Source organism: Dermacentor variabilis, chromosome 4, assembly GCF_050947875.1.
Source record: "Dermacentor variabilis isolate Ectoservices chromosome 4, ASM5094787v1, whole genome shotgun sequence".
Classification (NCBI taxonomy): domain Eukaryota; kingdom Metazoa; phylum Arthropoda; class Arachnida; order Ixodida; family Ixodidae; genus Dermacentor; species Dermacentor variabilis.
Genome location: NC_134571.1, coordinates 71,743,222 through 71,758,275, shown reverse-complemented (window position 1 = coordinate 71,758,275; position 15,054 = coordinate 71,743,222). Strand labels below are relative to the sequence as shown.

The 15,054-nt window shown below is 50.1% G+C and overlaps 1 protein-coding gene across 1 annotated transcript in view; it reads right to left on the bottom strand.

Moving 5' to 3' along the window:
• Positions 1 to 10,583, bottom strand: part of LOC142579341 (uncharacterized) — a 47,072-nt gene extending 36,489 nt beyond the window's left edge. The window contains exons 1-2 of the mRNA XM_075689420.1: positions 10,177 to 10,583; positions 3,577 to 3,657 (exon numbers count right to left, since the gene is read on the bottom strand). Of these exons, the coding sequence (XP_075545535.1) occupies positions 3,577 to 3,657; positions 10,177 to 10,265 (170 nt within the window). The 5' untranslated portion in view covers positions 10,266 to 10,583. The remainder of the gene's footprint in view (positions 1 to 3,576; positions 3,658 to 10,176) is intronic.
• Between the last annotated feature and the right edge of the window lie 4,471 nt (positions 10,584 to 15,054).

The following is a 15,054-nucleotide window of genomic DNA, read 5'->3' as shown; positions in this document are numbered from 1 at the left end:
GACGCCCGACTTCGGTTATGAGCATCATCGAGCGACATCCCTCCGGACAGCGGATGCAGTCCCCTGTCCATCGGGATCTCCTTTCCCCGGCGGGGCGGTCTGTTGCGTTTCGCCTGCGACACGTGGTTTTGCCGGCGCGACGGCGGCGGGGCGGCGGACATTTTGGCCCGATCGTCGTCACCGCAACACTCATCGCCAGGTGTTTCCAGGCGCGTCTGCGGCGATGCGACCGCCTAGGGATTTCGTTCCAGTCATTGTGCCCGAAACAGGCGATGCCAAAGCAGGGATCTCATTCCAGTTATTGGGCCCGAAACAGGCGATGCCAAAGCAGGGATCTCGTTCCAGTCATTGTGCCCGAAACCGGCGATGCCAAAGCAGGGACCATCTTCTCGTTACAGTCATTGTGTCCGACCGGCAGCGCCACGACAGTGTGCTGCGCAGCGCCACGACCAGGTGCTACGAGATCGTGCGCAGCGCCACGACATGGTGCTACGGCATCGCTACGACAGTGTGCGTCACCATTAGCCCATTGTACATTCACGTGCTCGTCTTTTGAGGGGTTCCTTCTTGCCCTCAACTGCGAGAGTATAAAAACAGCTGCCCCCGGACGCCAGAGGAGGGCTCCGATTTCTTCTGTTGAGTGAAGTGCTCTCCCGTCTCTCTACTTCGGTCAAACCTGACCGCCAACTCTTTGCGATGTTAAAATAAACAAGTTGTTTCGTTGTTACCTGTCGACTCATGCTTTGCCGGGACCTTCGGATGCTTGCAGTTGTACCCCAGGCCGCCAGGCCAACGCTACCCTTGGGGCTTGCGACCCAGGTACAACCACGGGCGTCAGCGCCGAGTTCCCAACAGATCGTACCAGCAGTCCGATCCAAACAGGAGGCAGCTGGGGAGAATCAGGTAACAGCAGATTTGTTGAAGGATGGTGGGCAGATTGTTCTAGAAAAACTGGCCACCCTGTATACGCAATGCCTCATGGCCTCGAGCGTACCCGAATCTTGGAAGAAGGTCAACATAATCCTAATCCATAAGAAAGGGGACGCCAAAGACTTGAAAAATTACAGACCAATAGACGGTTGGGACTTTAGACTCGCGTATTTTGTCTGTACTCAAGTCTAGGCTTCAAATGTATTATGGCCGAGCAAATTACGAGCAGTCGGGAAGTTGATTGACTGCATGATAAATTGGGTTTAGCGTCTTGGGGCAACTCTTGGGCTGTGAGAGACGCCGTATAATGGAGGTCTCTGGATTAATTTTGACTAGCTGGGGTTCTTTAACGTGCACCTAAACATAAGTGCACAAACGTTTTTTTTTCTGTTTTCTTTTATTTTTTGCATTTCGTTGCCATCGAAATGTGGACGCCGCTGCTGCGAATCGAAGCAGAACTCAGAAGCAGAACGTCATCGCCACTGAACTGCCACGGCGGGTAGCAGAACATGCTTCCTACGCAAACCTGCAAAAGTAGCTTTAGCATTAATCGGGGATCACACAGGATCACACACAGTCTGCTGCGTGTGATCCTGTGTTGTGATAGTGTGCAGTGATCGTTGCCGGTTGTGATCTGTGTCTGTCCCCTCTGACTCTCCACTGTTTTCTTATCTTCTCTATACCGTCTTCTCTCTCTCTCTCTAGTACCGTCCGCGCCTCCATCTAGGGTAGCAAACCGGATTTTCTGTTCCGGTTGACCCCCCCTCACTTTCTCCTATTATTTGCATCATGAGTGTCCGTGAACACGGAGGCAAGTCTTACGATATCGGCCAAGACCTTCATAACAATTATGCGTCAGCGCTGGGAAGCGGTGAGTCAGGCCGCATAACGCACGTAAGCGCGACATCCGAGCGGCACTCGACGGCTGGGCTTCCGACGATGCTCTCGAAGCACGGCCGCCGACACAGCGTGGCACAAGAAGACGCGCGCTAACACGCATCCTGCTGATCAAGCCGGCTCCGCGGCGCCCCAAGATAACAGGCGGACGGAAGGAGGCTGTGGAAACGGCGCCGGCGGTGTGGCAGCGAAGCTTTGCCGAGCGAGAACTATACGTCGTTGCGCGTCGCCTATATTGGGTGCAAAATGACGCGCGCGAACGCTCGAACCTTTCGCAGTATACGGGAAACGCCTTCCGCGCAATGACCGAACATTGATAAGGATGTTCCTTTGGCGAGATGCTGAGGCAAATGGCACTGCGAGGGGAGACCAGGTTACCACCGGAACGGAAAGCTTCCGCCTTTGACTGCTAAATTTAAATTACATTCTCGGGTTTTACGTGCCAAAACCACGACCTGATTATGAGGCGCTGTATTGGGGGGTGGGGGTGGAGGGGACTTCGAGAAAGAACTATATATATATATATATATATATATATATATATATATATATATATATATATATATATATATATATATATATATATACTGCTTGTGTATATGTACTCCTCGTGCTTGTAGCTAGAACGCAATGGGTCGCCAGCAAAAGTGAGCTCGAAGTTTCTTTGCGCGAAGTAGATTAACAAACAAGCCGGGAGGATTCACTCGTTCTGTGTTCGTGATTTTACCCGAAGCAAGGATACGCGGTCGCCTTACTATGTTAATACAAGATTGTGACTATGCCGTCCGCGTCAACATCGACAACAAAGACCAAACTGAAACTATAGCTAGCAATGTACAGGTGCGCGCTTACCCCAACAACAGCGCGTTGTCTCAACCCGCCGTGGTTTCAGCCCCACGCCGCAGCATCCGGGAGTGCGCAATAGCCGAACGGTCACGAAACTTTTCCGAGGAGAGCTCGCGACCAAACAATGCGACGCCGACCAAGTCATGCCTCTGACCGCGCGCGACAAGCAATGCAGGCTATTTTATTAGACGAGTGTCTATTTTGATGATGCGCAGTGTGGTGTTTATAGAACTGCCGATCGCCACAGCGATCCATAAAGCATAAATTATGAGGCACAGCGCCATAACCTGGTGACAAAAGAGAATCGGCACCGCAGCTGGAATGCAGTATCACGTGCGAGCGCACTCGATGTTGTGCAGTTAAGGTCTACAATTCTCTCCCGCCTTATTGTGGTCACCGCGACATGGCAGCGTCGTACACCACTGCACTGCATGGCGGTTACATATTGAACCGACTATAGACAATATCAAGTGAAACACAATCGTGCCTCTAAGGCATCACTGTGCGGTAACTGCACGGCTTGATTACGGCAAGCGTCTGATTTTGTCTTACCGTACCGCTGTAAGCCCAGCGTCACGGCCAAACTGGGGACGTATTGTCGAACGGTCACTTGCGGCGACCTTTCTTTAAGCGAGCGCTTATTGGTTGGTTGAGCGAAACCGGATAAGCTGATTGGCTGGTTGAGCCCTACGTCACGCGAAAGGGATGGCGTGTCACCGAAAGTGATCATCTGAGACTATGTCCCTTCGAAGTATAACAAGTCGCGCCTACGCGTGCCTATAGATTCGTTGCGTGACGACGTAAACTTGACGCTCAGTTGTACGAGACAACGACAAAACGTTCGTATCAGTTGTCCAGTGCTTTCAAAATAGCAGCCTCGTCTATCGGTTACGCGTCACTCACTCAGTGTCCAACTTCCTCGAGCTCCTGGAGGGCTTCTCGTATTTCGAGCGGGAATACGACTCCTGATCCGGTGAGGAGGACCTGGAAGCAGAAAATTCACAAGAGAAATGTTGGGAATAAAACTCTTTTAAATATTGCACATGCCCTCAAAAATAAAAGAGAAAAGGTAGAAAAAGGATACCCCAATTGGCTGAAGGAATAATATAAAACATGGTTTCTTATTCTGCACACTTAACTCATATTTAAGTTGCAACTAGTAACCACAACAAGCAATGTATTTCCTAAATGTCATTTACTTTATGAGCAAGAAGGTTTCTTTTTAATTAACCTTTATTTCTATTTCTTGAAATTTTTAAAGAACCTGTCCAGTGACAGCGTTATGTGGGGCGTCCCATACTACAAATAAATAAATAAATAAACAGGTAAATAAATAAATAAATAAATAAGTAAATAAATAAATAAACGTAGTGCTATCCATGCACGAGATATTGAAGTGAAGGAGGTGAGGCTCGCCCCAATGTCCACGACGGAAATACATTACAACTGTTCTCCTCCAGCAGAGCGGGTATAGTGCGCTACACTCGGCCAATGGATTCGGCTGCAACCGTGGGATTTATGGTGGTACTGAGGCCATACTACTTTCATTATGGGAAGTAAAACCATCCGTCATTTCTTTTATACTCGTGGTGCTTCAGATCTACAAAAGCGTTAGTTCTACTTCAGTATAACAAGGGGGAACTATCATCCCCATCGTCAAACAATGCGGTGCTTAACATTTATTCATCGATACGTCCATGCCGTCATTCAACAAACGCTAAAGCTGTTCGAGAAGCTCGGAGGATTTAAATTGAGTCACCATTAGGCTCGCAGCGCTTACTTTAGAAGGCATAAAATCTTGAGATAACAGCTACAGCAGTACGCGAGTGTACTGTAGTTTACGACATGTACATTGTTCAGTTCTACACTGGCACTGAAATGGCATAAGCGAGAGAAACACGAATTGTGACGTTCTCTGCGACTAAAATCTAAACAATCGTATTCGTACGTACCTATATGTCTATGCCATGTACTTTAACACGGCATTTGCACTCTGGCGAAAAAAACGTTAGAACCTGTTCGACCAGTGCCGATCATGAAGGCGGTGCAATGTCGTGCACCTTCTACATAGCGTTAGCTGCCACAAATAAAGAACTGGGGAATGTGGGCCGATGCTGAAGGTGGTGGGTGCAGTCTACCATAGCGTCTGAGCGCGCTCGCTATCTCTAGGGAAGACTGTGAGAAGCAGGCACATTACACACGTCCCAAACGTTTCCAAGGCACGACCGAAGTATGCGTGCGATCGCGGTTTAACAGACAACAAAGAAGGAAAAAAATCGGGCAGGCTTTATCGGGGACGCAGTCGCAGTGAGGTACGACGTGAAAGGTCTTGTGCGTGCTGCTGAGGGTGTATGGGCGCTATATAGGATACAGAAATGGACGTAACCAAATACATAAGTGACATTTACTAACGCATTATACCAAAGCTTACATCTTTAACTATTTATACGGGTAGTTGAGGATGTCACGGTCTAATCTTGCTATCATGCTCGCTCCTAATTCGTAGTGGGCCCTGCTGTGGTGAAAGGTGGCGGGCGCGAATTGGCATCCGTCTGTCTTGCAGCCCGAGTCTCTCGACGTCATTTCAGAACCATACGTGTCGACGCGGGGGTGCAATAACTAAACAACAATTAAATTTCTGCAAGAAAAAAAGATGACACACTTGTAAGCCTTATAACTCCTAATAAGCACATGTTTGAGTTTCATGGATTATACCAGCTACGGCTAAGCGAGCTCTCTCAAATGCGGCCACTACCGCTCGGATCGACAAACGCTTGACATATTTGCATGGTGTTAATTTTTCAGAAATAGGCGCAACGTACTGTACCGTATCTTGAGCTTAAATCCAGTTTTCCCGAAACCACTGTCGTATAGTAGTAGCGTTTGCATGCCTTCTCACGTCACCCCCCCTCCCCTCCCCTTGTATGGGAACTGCCTGAACTCCTCCCTCCTCCCTACAGTTCTACCTACGTCCCCTCTGGACTCGCACCTTAGAAGAAAGGGAAGCGCTGCAGTTTCTGCAATGCTTCTGAGGGGAGTCACGGATAATTAGAGCTGTCAAGAGGCTAAGGTGACGACGGCCAGGGAGCTCCAGAGCGCATTGTGAACATTCGACGCGGTGTGGTGAAACGAGTTTCTAGCGTGGCCTTTCCTCTCTTAGGCTGTGTTCAAATACTCGCCGTAAACGGCTAAGTGGACTGCGGCCATCTTAAGTCTCGTTCCGATTCTCACGAAGACGTCAAAGAACAACTCGCCCCTGTCATGTATGCACATGCTTTGACCCTCCCACCCTCCCCCCCTCTCCCCGATTCGGTCAGGAGCAGCGGTGGGAAAGTCGAAGGAAGAGTAAAAGCAAGCTTCGCTTTAAAACGATGTAGGCAACTTTCCTGTCCAAACAAGGTGGCGGCTGAGCACGACGTTGGTATAGTGAACTAGAGCCCCCCCTTCTAGAACACCATAACGTTGGAAAGACGACGTCTGCGAACAAGAAAACGTAGACATGTTATCCTACGCCCTTAATGTGAGCTGCAGCGTTTTTTTTTTTCAGGTTTGCAGGCGCAAAGGCTTAATATACAGAAATAATGTTTGCTTTTCTCAACATGTACTTATCGCCGCCAGGTGGCGTCACGTTGCAGAAGTGTCTTCCGTACGTCTTACAGGCGGCTAGAAGTGTGTTCCATTACATGGCATCAAAGCTGTCTCGGCTGTCTCCATTGCTGCCTACGTAGACTGTCTCCCATGCTGGCCAGAATTGGAACCCACTCTTAGGTGTATTATGTTCAGCGAGTGGCGGAACAGAGGTACTCGGCGAGTAGTGTAAGCCTAGTCATCGTATATACGTAGCCGGACGGATGTTGTTAGGGGTCCGTTTAGGCATCACCTGGTAAATTTCTCCGGTCATTAGGCCAAGCAGGACAAAGCCTAAGTGCAGAAAGGGATTATGCGCCTATTCACGGGGCCAGGCTGGGGGGGCGGGGGGGTCAAGCATGAGGCCATTAGGCCACCAACATGATCTCGGCGGCGGAGGTCGTCAGCGCTACAGAGGAGGGAAACCACATTTTAGCGTGCCATGACAGGTATGCATGCAGTGATTTCCGTTCCTGGCGACGAAACCAGATGATGAAGGACGCTCGTGCAGGGCACGGGAAACTTCCGGGGGTGCAAGGAGAAGGTTGAAGAACGACGTTCTGAACACGCAATCGAGAAATTAACGTCATCTGATTAAAGTGATGTGTGTTGCCTTCTCGTGTGCTTCTCATATGGACAGTTGAAGCCACGAATTAATTTTCGTGACTGCTCTTGGCCAAATATGGATTCGCAAGCCCAGAATGAGCACCACGCGAGTACAAGTTGAATTCTCTCACAGCATGACGTGGCTCGTAGCTGTGGTATCGTTGCGCACGCCGTTTAGCATGGAGTATATGTACTTACTTGTAAGGTAAAATATCGGTGGAATTCCTTAAGTAAACTAAGAGTGTGGTCGTGAAGTTATAGTTCAGACAAGTCAGCGTGAAAATCACATCTCTGCAACAAAAGGCATGCCCTCCCGATAAATAAAGGAGCATTCTTTGAGAAAAGGTTCACGTGACTCCTTTTTCTCCCCTTTTCACAGATAACTTATTATTGCGGCTAGAAGCGCTCGTAAGCATGATATACATTTTTTCATGGCATCCTGAAATAACTACGTCATTCACCAAGTTTTTACTTAGAAGTCCAATTGCCTTTTCAAGAAAATATCCCCGTTATGATGCAGGTCATTGACCAGACGCTACATTGGTTGAAATTCCCAGGGAATAAAAAAAAAAACTGCTTTTAACTCCAAATACAAGCGCCGACAAGACAGTTTCTGTCCGTTTTAAGCGAGGCTCAACGAAGTAGCTATATAATCGAAGAGCAGTCGCAGTCGTAACGGAAGGTTTCCTTTAACAGTCGATGTTCGAAGAAACACGCTATCGGGGAATCTACACAAAGAATACAAAAGAAAAAAAAGCTAAACTCTTGTTGTTTCTCGGAAGTCAGCATGAAAGCTCAATAGCGACATGACCATAAACAGAGCGCTTACCATGTATCGTGCATTTTCTTTTCTAATTCATTTCGACTCGACAGAACTGTAACAAGTGAGCAGAAAAGGATGACGTCTTTCAAATGAATCACTGATGGTTTACGAATATATAGAAGAGGAGGAGAAAAATTTCTGCGGATCCCACGATGTAAGCGAAGCTTTCTTTGCTGTGTGCTTTGATTGACGATCATTAGCGGCGATGTCGACGGCGAATGTTTCACTTCTTCAACGTTTAGTACGATACGAGAATGGCGAGTTGATCTTAAACGTTACCTTGCGTGCACCCTTGCTGCTTGTCGTTGTAGTAGACAGAACACACAGCGAGACGTGTTTGTTTGAGGCATTGGTGGTGGTGTTTGAGGCATTTGAGCCATTGTTCATAATCTCCGAAAAGGTTAGCAATGCTGTTACCTCGTGGCATAAGTAAACATTAATTGAATTATGAGGCTGTGCGTGCAGAAACCACAATATTATCAGGCACGTCGCAGTGGCGCACTCCGGATTAATTTTGACCTCCTGGGGTTCTTATTTAATAGAGAGTTTTAGTTAAGGGGACGCAAGCGGCTTGCGTATGCAAGAACTAGGGGCGACGGTACTGCGCATGCGCCGACGCTTCTGCGCATGCGCAGTACTGTGGCCCCTAGTTCTTGCGTACGCAAGACGCTTGCGTCCCCTAAACTAAAACTCTCTAATGTGCACCAAAGTCTAAACACACGAGCGTTTTTGTATTTCGCACCCGTCGTAATGCGGCTGCCGCGGTCGTGATAGAACGCGCGACCTCGAGCAACGCCATAGAGGCAATGCTACCGCAGCAGGCACAGAAGTGTTGATTCGACGTGCGGCCGCTTCCGTAGTATCGCCTATACGTTACGGTGTTGCTAAGCGGCTTTGCATCCGCACGCCCTGCGTCTGTTGTCCACTTGACAAATTTCCACAGTGGTTATTTTTCAGAAAAACAGTAGAAGCGCACGATACCGTTCCCTGAACTTGAATTTATCGTTTTTGCCCGCAACCGCTGTTGTGACTAGTAGTAGTGTTTCCTTGACTTCCTAAGTCGTCCTTTCCCTCCCTCGCCCTCCCTCCATGTACGCGAGCGAAGAGCGAAAAGCGACAAGGCTGTTATTCACTCGTTTCGTGACTGCGTCGGTTCTACTTGTTCTACCCACTCTCTCCCTACTTTCCCTACCTTTTCTCTACCATGCTTTCGCGCGGCAGCTTCTGCAACGCGTTTGTGGGGGGTCACGGGTCACAGCAATCTAGAAGATATTGTGGCGACGCCCAGGGCATTGCGACGGCGCTGTGGAAAAGTCCAAATAATTTTCTAGCGTAGCGTTTCCTTCTCTGCCTCGCTCCTGCCACATATATACACGCTCTGAATCCCCTCCTGATGGGGCGTGCAAGACAGCGACAGTAGGGGCAGAGTGGAAAAGTCGACCGAAGATGCAAAGAAAGCTTCGCTTAAGAAATGAGGGAACGGGCCAAGTGAGGAAGAGAAAACAATTTTTAAGTTGTGCCGCCTAATCAAGGAATACATCGAATGAGGCCTCTCCAGCTCTCGCAACTTCCCTCGAGACTGCAGGACACCACGTTCCTGAGAACGGCAAAACGTCTCGCAGACCGAAAGGGAAAGAAAGCTAGAAATGGTCACGCTGAAGAGGCAAAAAGCAGAACATTCCTGCGAGCGCGCCTTTCGCGTTCGGACCGCACGTCTAGCTGTCGCAGCTACGAGAACCATATATTACGAACTGCTCAAAGCGAGCGCGAGCGCCTAAGGAGCAGCGAACGCTGTACTGCAGACGCGCACGCGAACCCCACGAGTCCACGAAGGCGCGGCCCATCCTGCTGCAGCTGCGAAGCCCCGGCTCGCGCGCGCGCCGCTCGGCAGACCGCGCCGAGCGACAACTCCACCCACGACGCGGCGGCAGCAACAAGCGTGCAGCAAAGGAAAAGAACGCCCAGCCGGGCCTGCCCGTGCGACGAGCCAGCGCGCCAAGCCAGGCACACCGCCGGAGCTTTCCCTTTCCCGAGAGCGCGAGCGGAGGAAGGCAGCGACGGGCAGAGCGCGCGACAAGGCCCGAAGGTTCACCCGTGCAGCCGACGAGCGACGGCATCGACCGGACAGCGGCGGCGGCCGGAGGGGTGCCTCCGCCGCCAAGACATGGAAGCGGTGACGAAGCCAACTGACGCAGGATTTTGCTTCCTCCGCTTACGCACTCTTCTAGCGACGAATAAAACAGGCTCAAAGTGTATGCGACGACCTCGACTATGAGAGGTCGTGAAGACGCGTACGGCACTGCGACGACAGCTGTGGAGGCGACTCCCACGAGGCGTCACGGCTGGGGGATAAAGCAAACGCTTCGCATTTGACGCTGCTACACGCGCGCGCATGCTGCCGAGTCCCGCTTGCAATTAGGTTATAAGCGTCCAAGTCGCTCACTCACCGGTCGTCCATGGCGTCCGAGTCGACTTGGTGTCCATTGCTTCGCAGGCTCAGTCGCGCCGTCTTGCTAGCGGACGACGTGTGCGCCATGTTGGGTTCTGCTGGAGGAGAGGTCTAGTTCTCGCGGCGCCCGCTAGGGTCGACCCGGCGGTGGCGGTCGTGCGCCCCCTCGCTTGAGGACGCCGTCCCCCCTCTCCCCTCGGCTGCGGGGACGTCCGTTGAGCAGCAGCGGCTTCAATGTCACGCACCGGGGCCCCCTTCTTCCCCACAGGAGGCAGCTGCACGTCGCCACGCCCGGGGACCGTCTGGCCAACACCTGTAGCTCGCGGTAAGCGGTCGGTGCTCGTCGGCGACGAGCGCGGTGGTCGGGGCTGGACGACGCCATCTTGCGACAACACTCCGGCTTGCCCCCGCCACCAGCTCTTCTCGCGCTCCCTGCTACGGGTCCGCGGGGGCTTCGCTCAAACAGACAACACACCGGCGCGCCGAGCGCGTGCGCTCGCCCGCGCCTGCCGCCGCCGCTGCTACGTGGACGTCCGCGGGTTGGGCGCGGCGGGGTAGCTTTTCTTCTTCGCTCCGACGCTCGGTCCTGTGGGACACGCGTCGGTTGAAAGATGGCGGGACGCGGGCGTCTGGCGGGAAAGCCGCAGAAGGTGCTCGATGAATGAAGCCGCCACGGGGTGCCTCTTGCCTACCTGATCAGTTGAGGCATCGCGCTAGCCGCTGCGGCAAAGTTCGTCACGCCTCAGCGGACGAGCTGTGAGGCGGAGGAACAAACGCCGCTGTGTCCGCTGCGCCTTCTTTTAGAATCGGTAGCGAAATTTTCCTCAGTGAAAGCCTAATGTATTAAGTCGATTGGGTGGATTAGCGCCGAATAACATTTCATGTGTCTTCCTCAGCGCGCACTTTTGTTGAAGCACACTGCTAAGAGACCTGCAGTGCTAGAGTCTCGATTCCAAATCCTCAATTTTTTCTTTGTTCATGCGACGTAACCAATTGCGAGAACTTCCCGATTTTCCATTTGGGATTCGGTCCCGTCTTGCCGGCTCGTCAACGCGCGAAAAGCATCTTCAACTAGACAGAGGTGTTCTAGAAGGAGAATATATAGTTATAATAAAAATGCATAGATATGGTTTCTAAACAATGCTTCAATTTACTTTAAGGTCACGTTGCCGTAATAGGCACTAATTTAAGTCCTGCCTCTAGGTGAGTTAACCACACTTTGACAATCCTAGCACTGATGGATCGAAAGAAAAGTGCGCCAAGCCGTGGCACACGTGGCATGAATTCCACAACCCTTGTCGAGACATAAGCGCTATAAAAAGAGTGCGAAAATAAATACGGCACCTCGCCTCTGGCAACGGACCTGGCTGCGAAGGATCCCAGCCCGCTCATAGCGCTTCCCGCTCACCTTTCATTGCTCGAAATGCATACCTTAGTATATTTCTCTCGTTGCTTCCAGAGGTTCAAGCGTCCTTTCTTGAGATTATTGGGATTTGAAGTAAACTTATTAATGCTTTACAAATTGTGAATTTGAGAAGGGACGTCCACCTGCTATAAGCCTTCCAATATCACAGCAAGTCGGCGTGAATAGAACCATAGGCGCCTCGCCTCCTATCGCTGCTGAATGTAGGAATTAAATTTCGCATGACTGAAAAAATAACGTTTCTAGCGGCACTAAGAAATGGACGCGTAAGTAAATAGTGATCTACAGGCATTGTCCTCTGACCCAGCTTACTGCAGGGAAGCACCTCGAATCATCGTGCAAAGACTCTGACAGCGATGGAGTAGACATCCCCTTGTCTTGGCAGCCTTGCGTTCTCTTAGGCTTTCTTTATGAATGAGATAAACTTTTGGACAAGAGCTGCGACGTCGGTCAATTATCGCAAAGTGGCTGGCTAATTCGGCTTCAGAAGGACAGCTTCTCTACGCAGCCGCTCACCTAGACTGCTCCTCTTCGAAAGTCCACAACGGCTCTTATCCCTTGACAAGCACGTCATCGGTCTGGCCGCGAGCCAAAGATGACTACTTCGGAGAGCGGTAGAGAGAAAGATCCAGAAGCAGCAGATAAGCTGGACAAACGTGAACATGCGGATTTGTAGCCGGCGTGATGGAATGGAGGAAGAAGGGCTAGAATCACAAGAGGAAGAGAAAGGAGGAGAACGGCACACCTGATAGAAAATACGAAAATTTGAAGTGCTAAAGGGACACTAAAGGGTAAAATGATTTCACCTGTATCAGATAATTACGCTTCTACACTAACAAAAACGCCACTCACTTTTACGGCGAGAAGAGGCTCGGTAAGCCAGAGGAAGGTGCAATAAGGAAAGGCGGGTGGCCCCGCAACCTTTAATTTCCCGCACCAACTTGCCGTGACGAAATTTGTTTTGACGGCGTCTGCCAGGAACCTACAGTTAATTGTTTATCGCTAAAGATGGACTGCAGTGTATTCTATAGGAGCCAGGAATTAAACATAGCAAGGAAAAGTTTACTGACTGGCAGAGAGGTCGGCCAGAATGTGGAGTATAGTTGCGAACACTTTCACTGTGCTGGCGCGGCTCAAACACAAACAAATACAAAAACAGTTTTGAAATCCATCACGCTACACTGACGTTGCAACGTAAAATTGAAAAAAAAATATGACGCATTGAATTTTATTCTCACTTCTAATTATCAACATATATTAGCGCGAAATTAAGGAAAATTGATTTTTTAAAGAAAACACTGCTTTAATCTCATTTATTGTTTATCTTTAGTATCCTTTTAAAGGCGTTCAGGAGACACAGCAAATCGCAGAAATGTAAACTGGTGTTTCTAAAGCTTCACAATGCAGTGATAAGTCATCTCGATGTAGAATCGCTTGTTCCAGCATGGTCTTCCGTCGAGCTGAGCACATTAAACGACTCTCTTACACAGAGTATTCGAGGCAGGGGCATAAAATATCGTCGATGGTTTCGTGGTAAACTGTGTTCACAGGCTTAAGTATCAACCATCTCTATGTGCAACCCGAAGATGTTCTTGAACCCCACAGCTAATTATAAACGCTTTACAGCGGTTAGTTGGCGGAACGCAAGACAAATGGCGCTACTAGCTCCGGCGCCATATATTTAGTATTTGATGACCGATAAGCTAACTAGAGCGTAGCTAAGTGGGCAGACCTTCATGCATATATAGCTGTGAAAAGAGACAAAATAAAGCGGAAAGGCAGGGATGTTAACCAGAAGGGAAGACACGGTTTGCTACCCTATGCTTGTGAGAGAGGGGAGGGGGAGGTAAAGTTACAAGAAGGAAGAGCTAGTGAATGAAAGCGAGCACAGATACACAGTCACAGTCGGTCACTGGCACTGCATACAATCACCGCACAGCACAGTAGCATGTTGTTGTGCAATACTAAGAGCGCCACGTGGCGACCACGAGGCGACGGGAGCTGCCATACTACATGCACCACGTGGCTACCACGAGGCGACGAGAACTCCCACATCTCCGCGACGAATCAAGAATTCGACACGGGAGGCGACTTCAAGAAGTGCCCAGCCATCTCCGCGACGAATCAAGAATTCGACGCGGGCGAGGTCATCACCCTGCCCCGCCTGGTTCCTGCCGACGAGGGGTCGCCGAAGGGATTTAAGGGAGAACCGGCCCATTGTGAGATAAGAGAGCCGCTTGCAGTCGCCCGGTCGGTCTGATGCGCTCCTACTGCTACCTGTGCTCTATCACCCACTATCTGTAAATATTGTATAACGTTTTTCGTTTCATCTTCGTCTACAGAACAAGTCAGTTTTTCGTCACAACAATGTGTAGCACTGTAAACATCAGTTCGGGCTACATCCGCTTGCCCAATTCTGTTGTCTTTAAAAACTGACAGAGCCTTTGTCGTACTCAGCTGCGATGGCTTGTGATGTCAGCATCCTGAAATGGTTTCCTCTGTTAATGGTTTTTTCCGAAGTGCGCTGTCGCGATTGCGAGCGATCATCTTAGTAACTGTAGAGAGGACAGTCACAGAGAAGGTGTTGAAGAGTCTCCTCGCTATCACAGGTCATCGCGCGAGGCCTCTCGGCCCATTCGATTCGGAAAGCAAAATACTTCGTAAAGGCCGCTCCTAGCCATATTCGACAAAGCAGGGTAGCTTCGCGTCGGCAGAGTCGAGCTGGGATACGAAGGCGAAGAGTCAAGGTGGCGCAGCCGGTTGCTTTGAAAACTTCATGTGTTCCGCGTGGAGAACGTGATATCCTGAGTGAGCATTCAAAGTTTTCTAGCGGTATATGTCCTTGATAACGGTATCGACTCCTCTTTGTCGCCTTGAAGAGCCGACCGAGCAGTGTTATCGGCGTACTTGCTGTCTATGACGCCGCAGTGACTTGGAAGCCACTGAAATGTCACGTCGTGTCTTTCTCAGCCAAGGTATGTATTAGTTCTCTAATCTGGAATACCAGCTGTTCGTGTGGTCTGCGCCGCAGTGATGATAGTAAAAACTGCCGTGCTGCCTTCAAGTCACTGATTATGGACCGTCTTCGAAGTTGCTCTTTGCTGACGAGACCAAGTGCAGCACGAATAGCTGCAAGTTTCGCAGCTATCGATGCCGTTGGGTGACACGTCTTGAAACTGATAGTGGTGGCCCTCGCTGGGAAAATCACGGCTCCAGAGGAACACTGTAGAGTTGCTGATCCATCTGTATGAATATGTGCGTGGTCGGCCAACCTGTCGTGCAAAATGAGCGTAGTTGTTTAAGAGCAGGTGACGATACTTCAGACATTTTTTCTGATTCTTGGTGTGGTGATGTATACTGCAGGTCGAGCCAAACACCGTGGAGGAATCGATGGCTTAGTTGCGGAGGTGAAGCCTGATGGAAGGCGGGTGTAATAATCTGAAATTATAATAC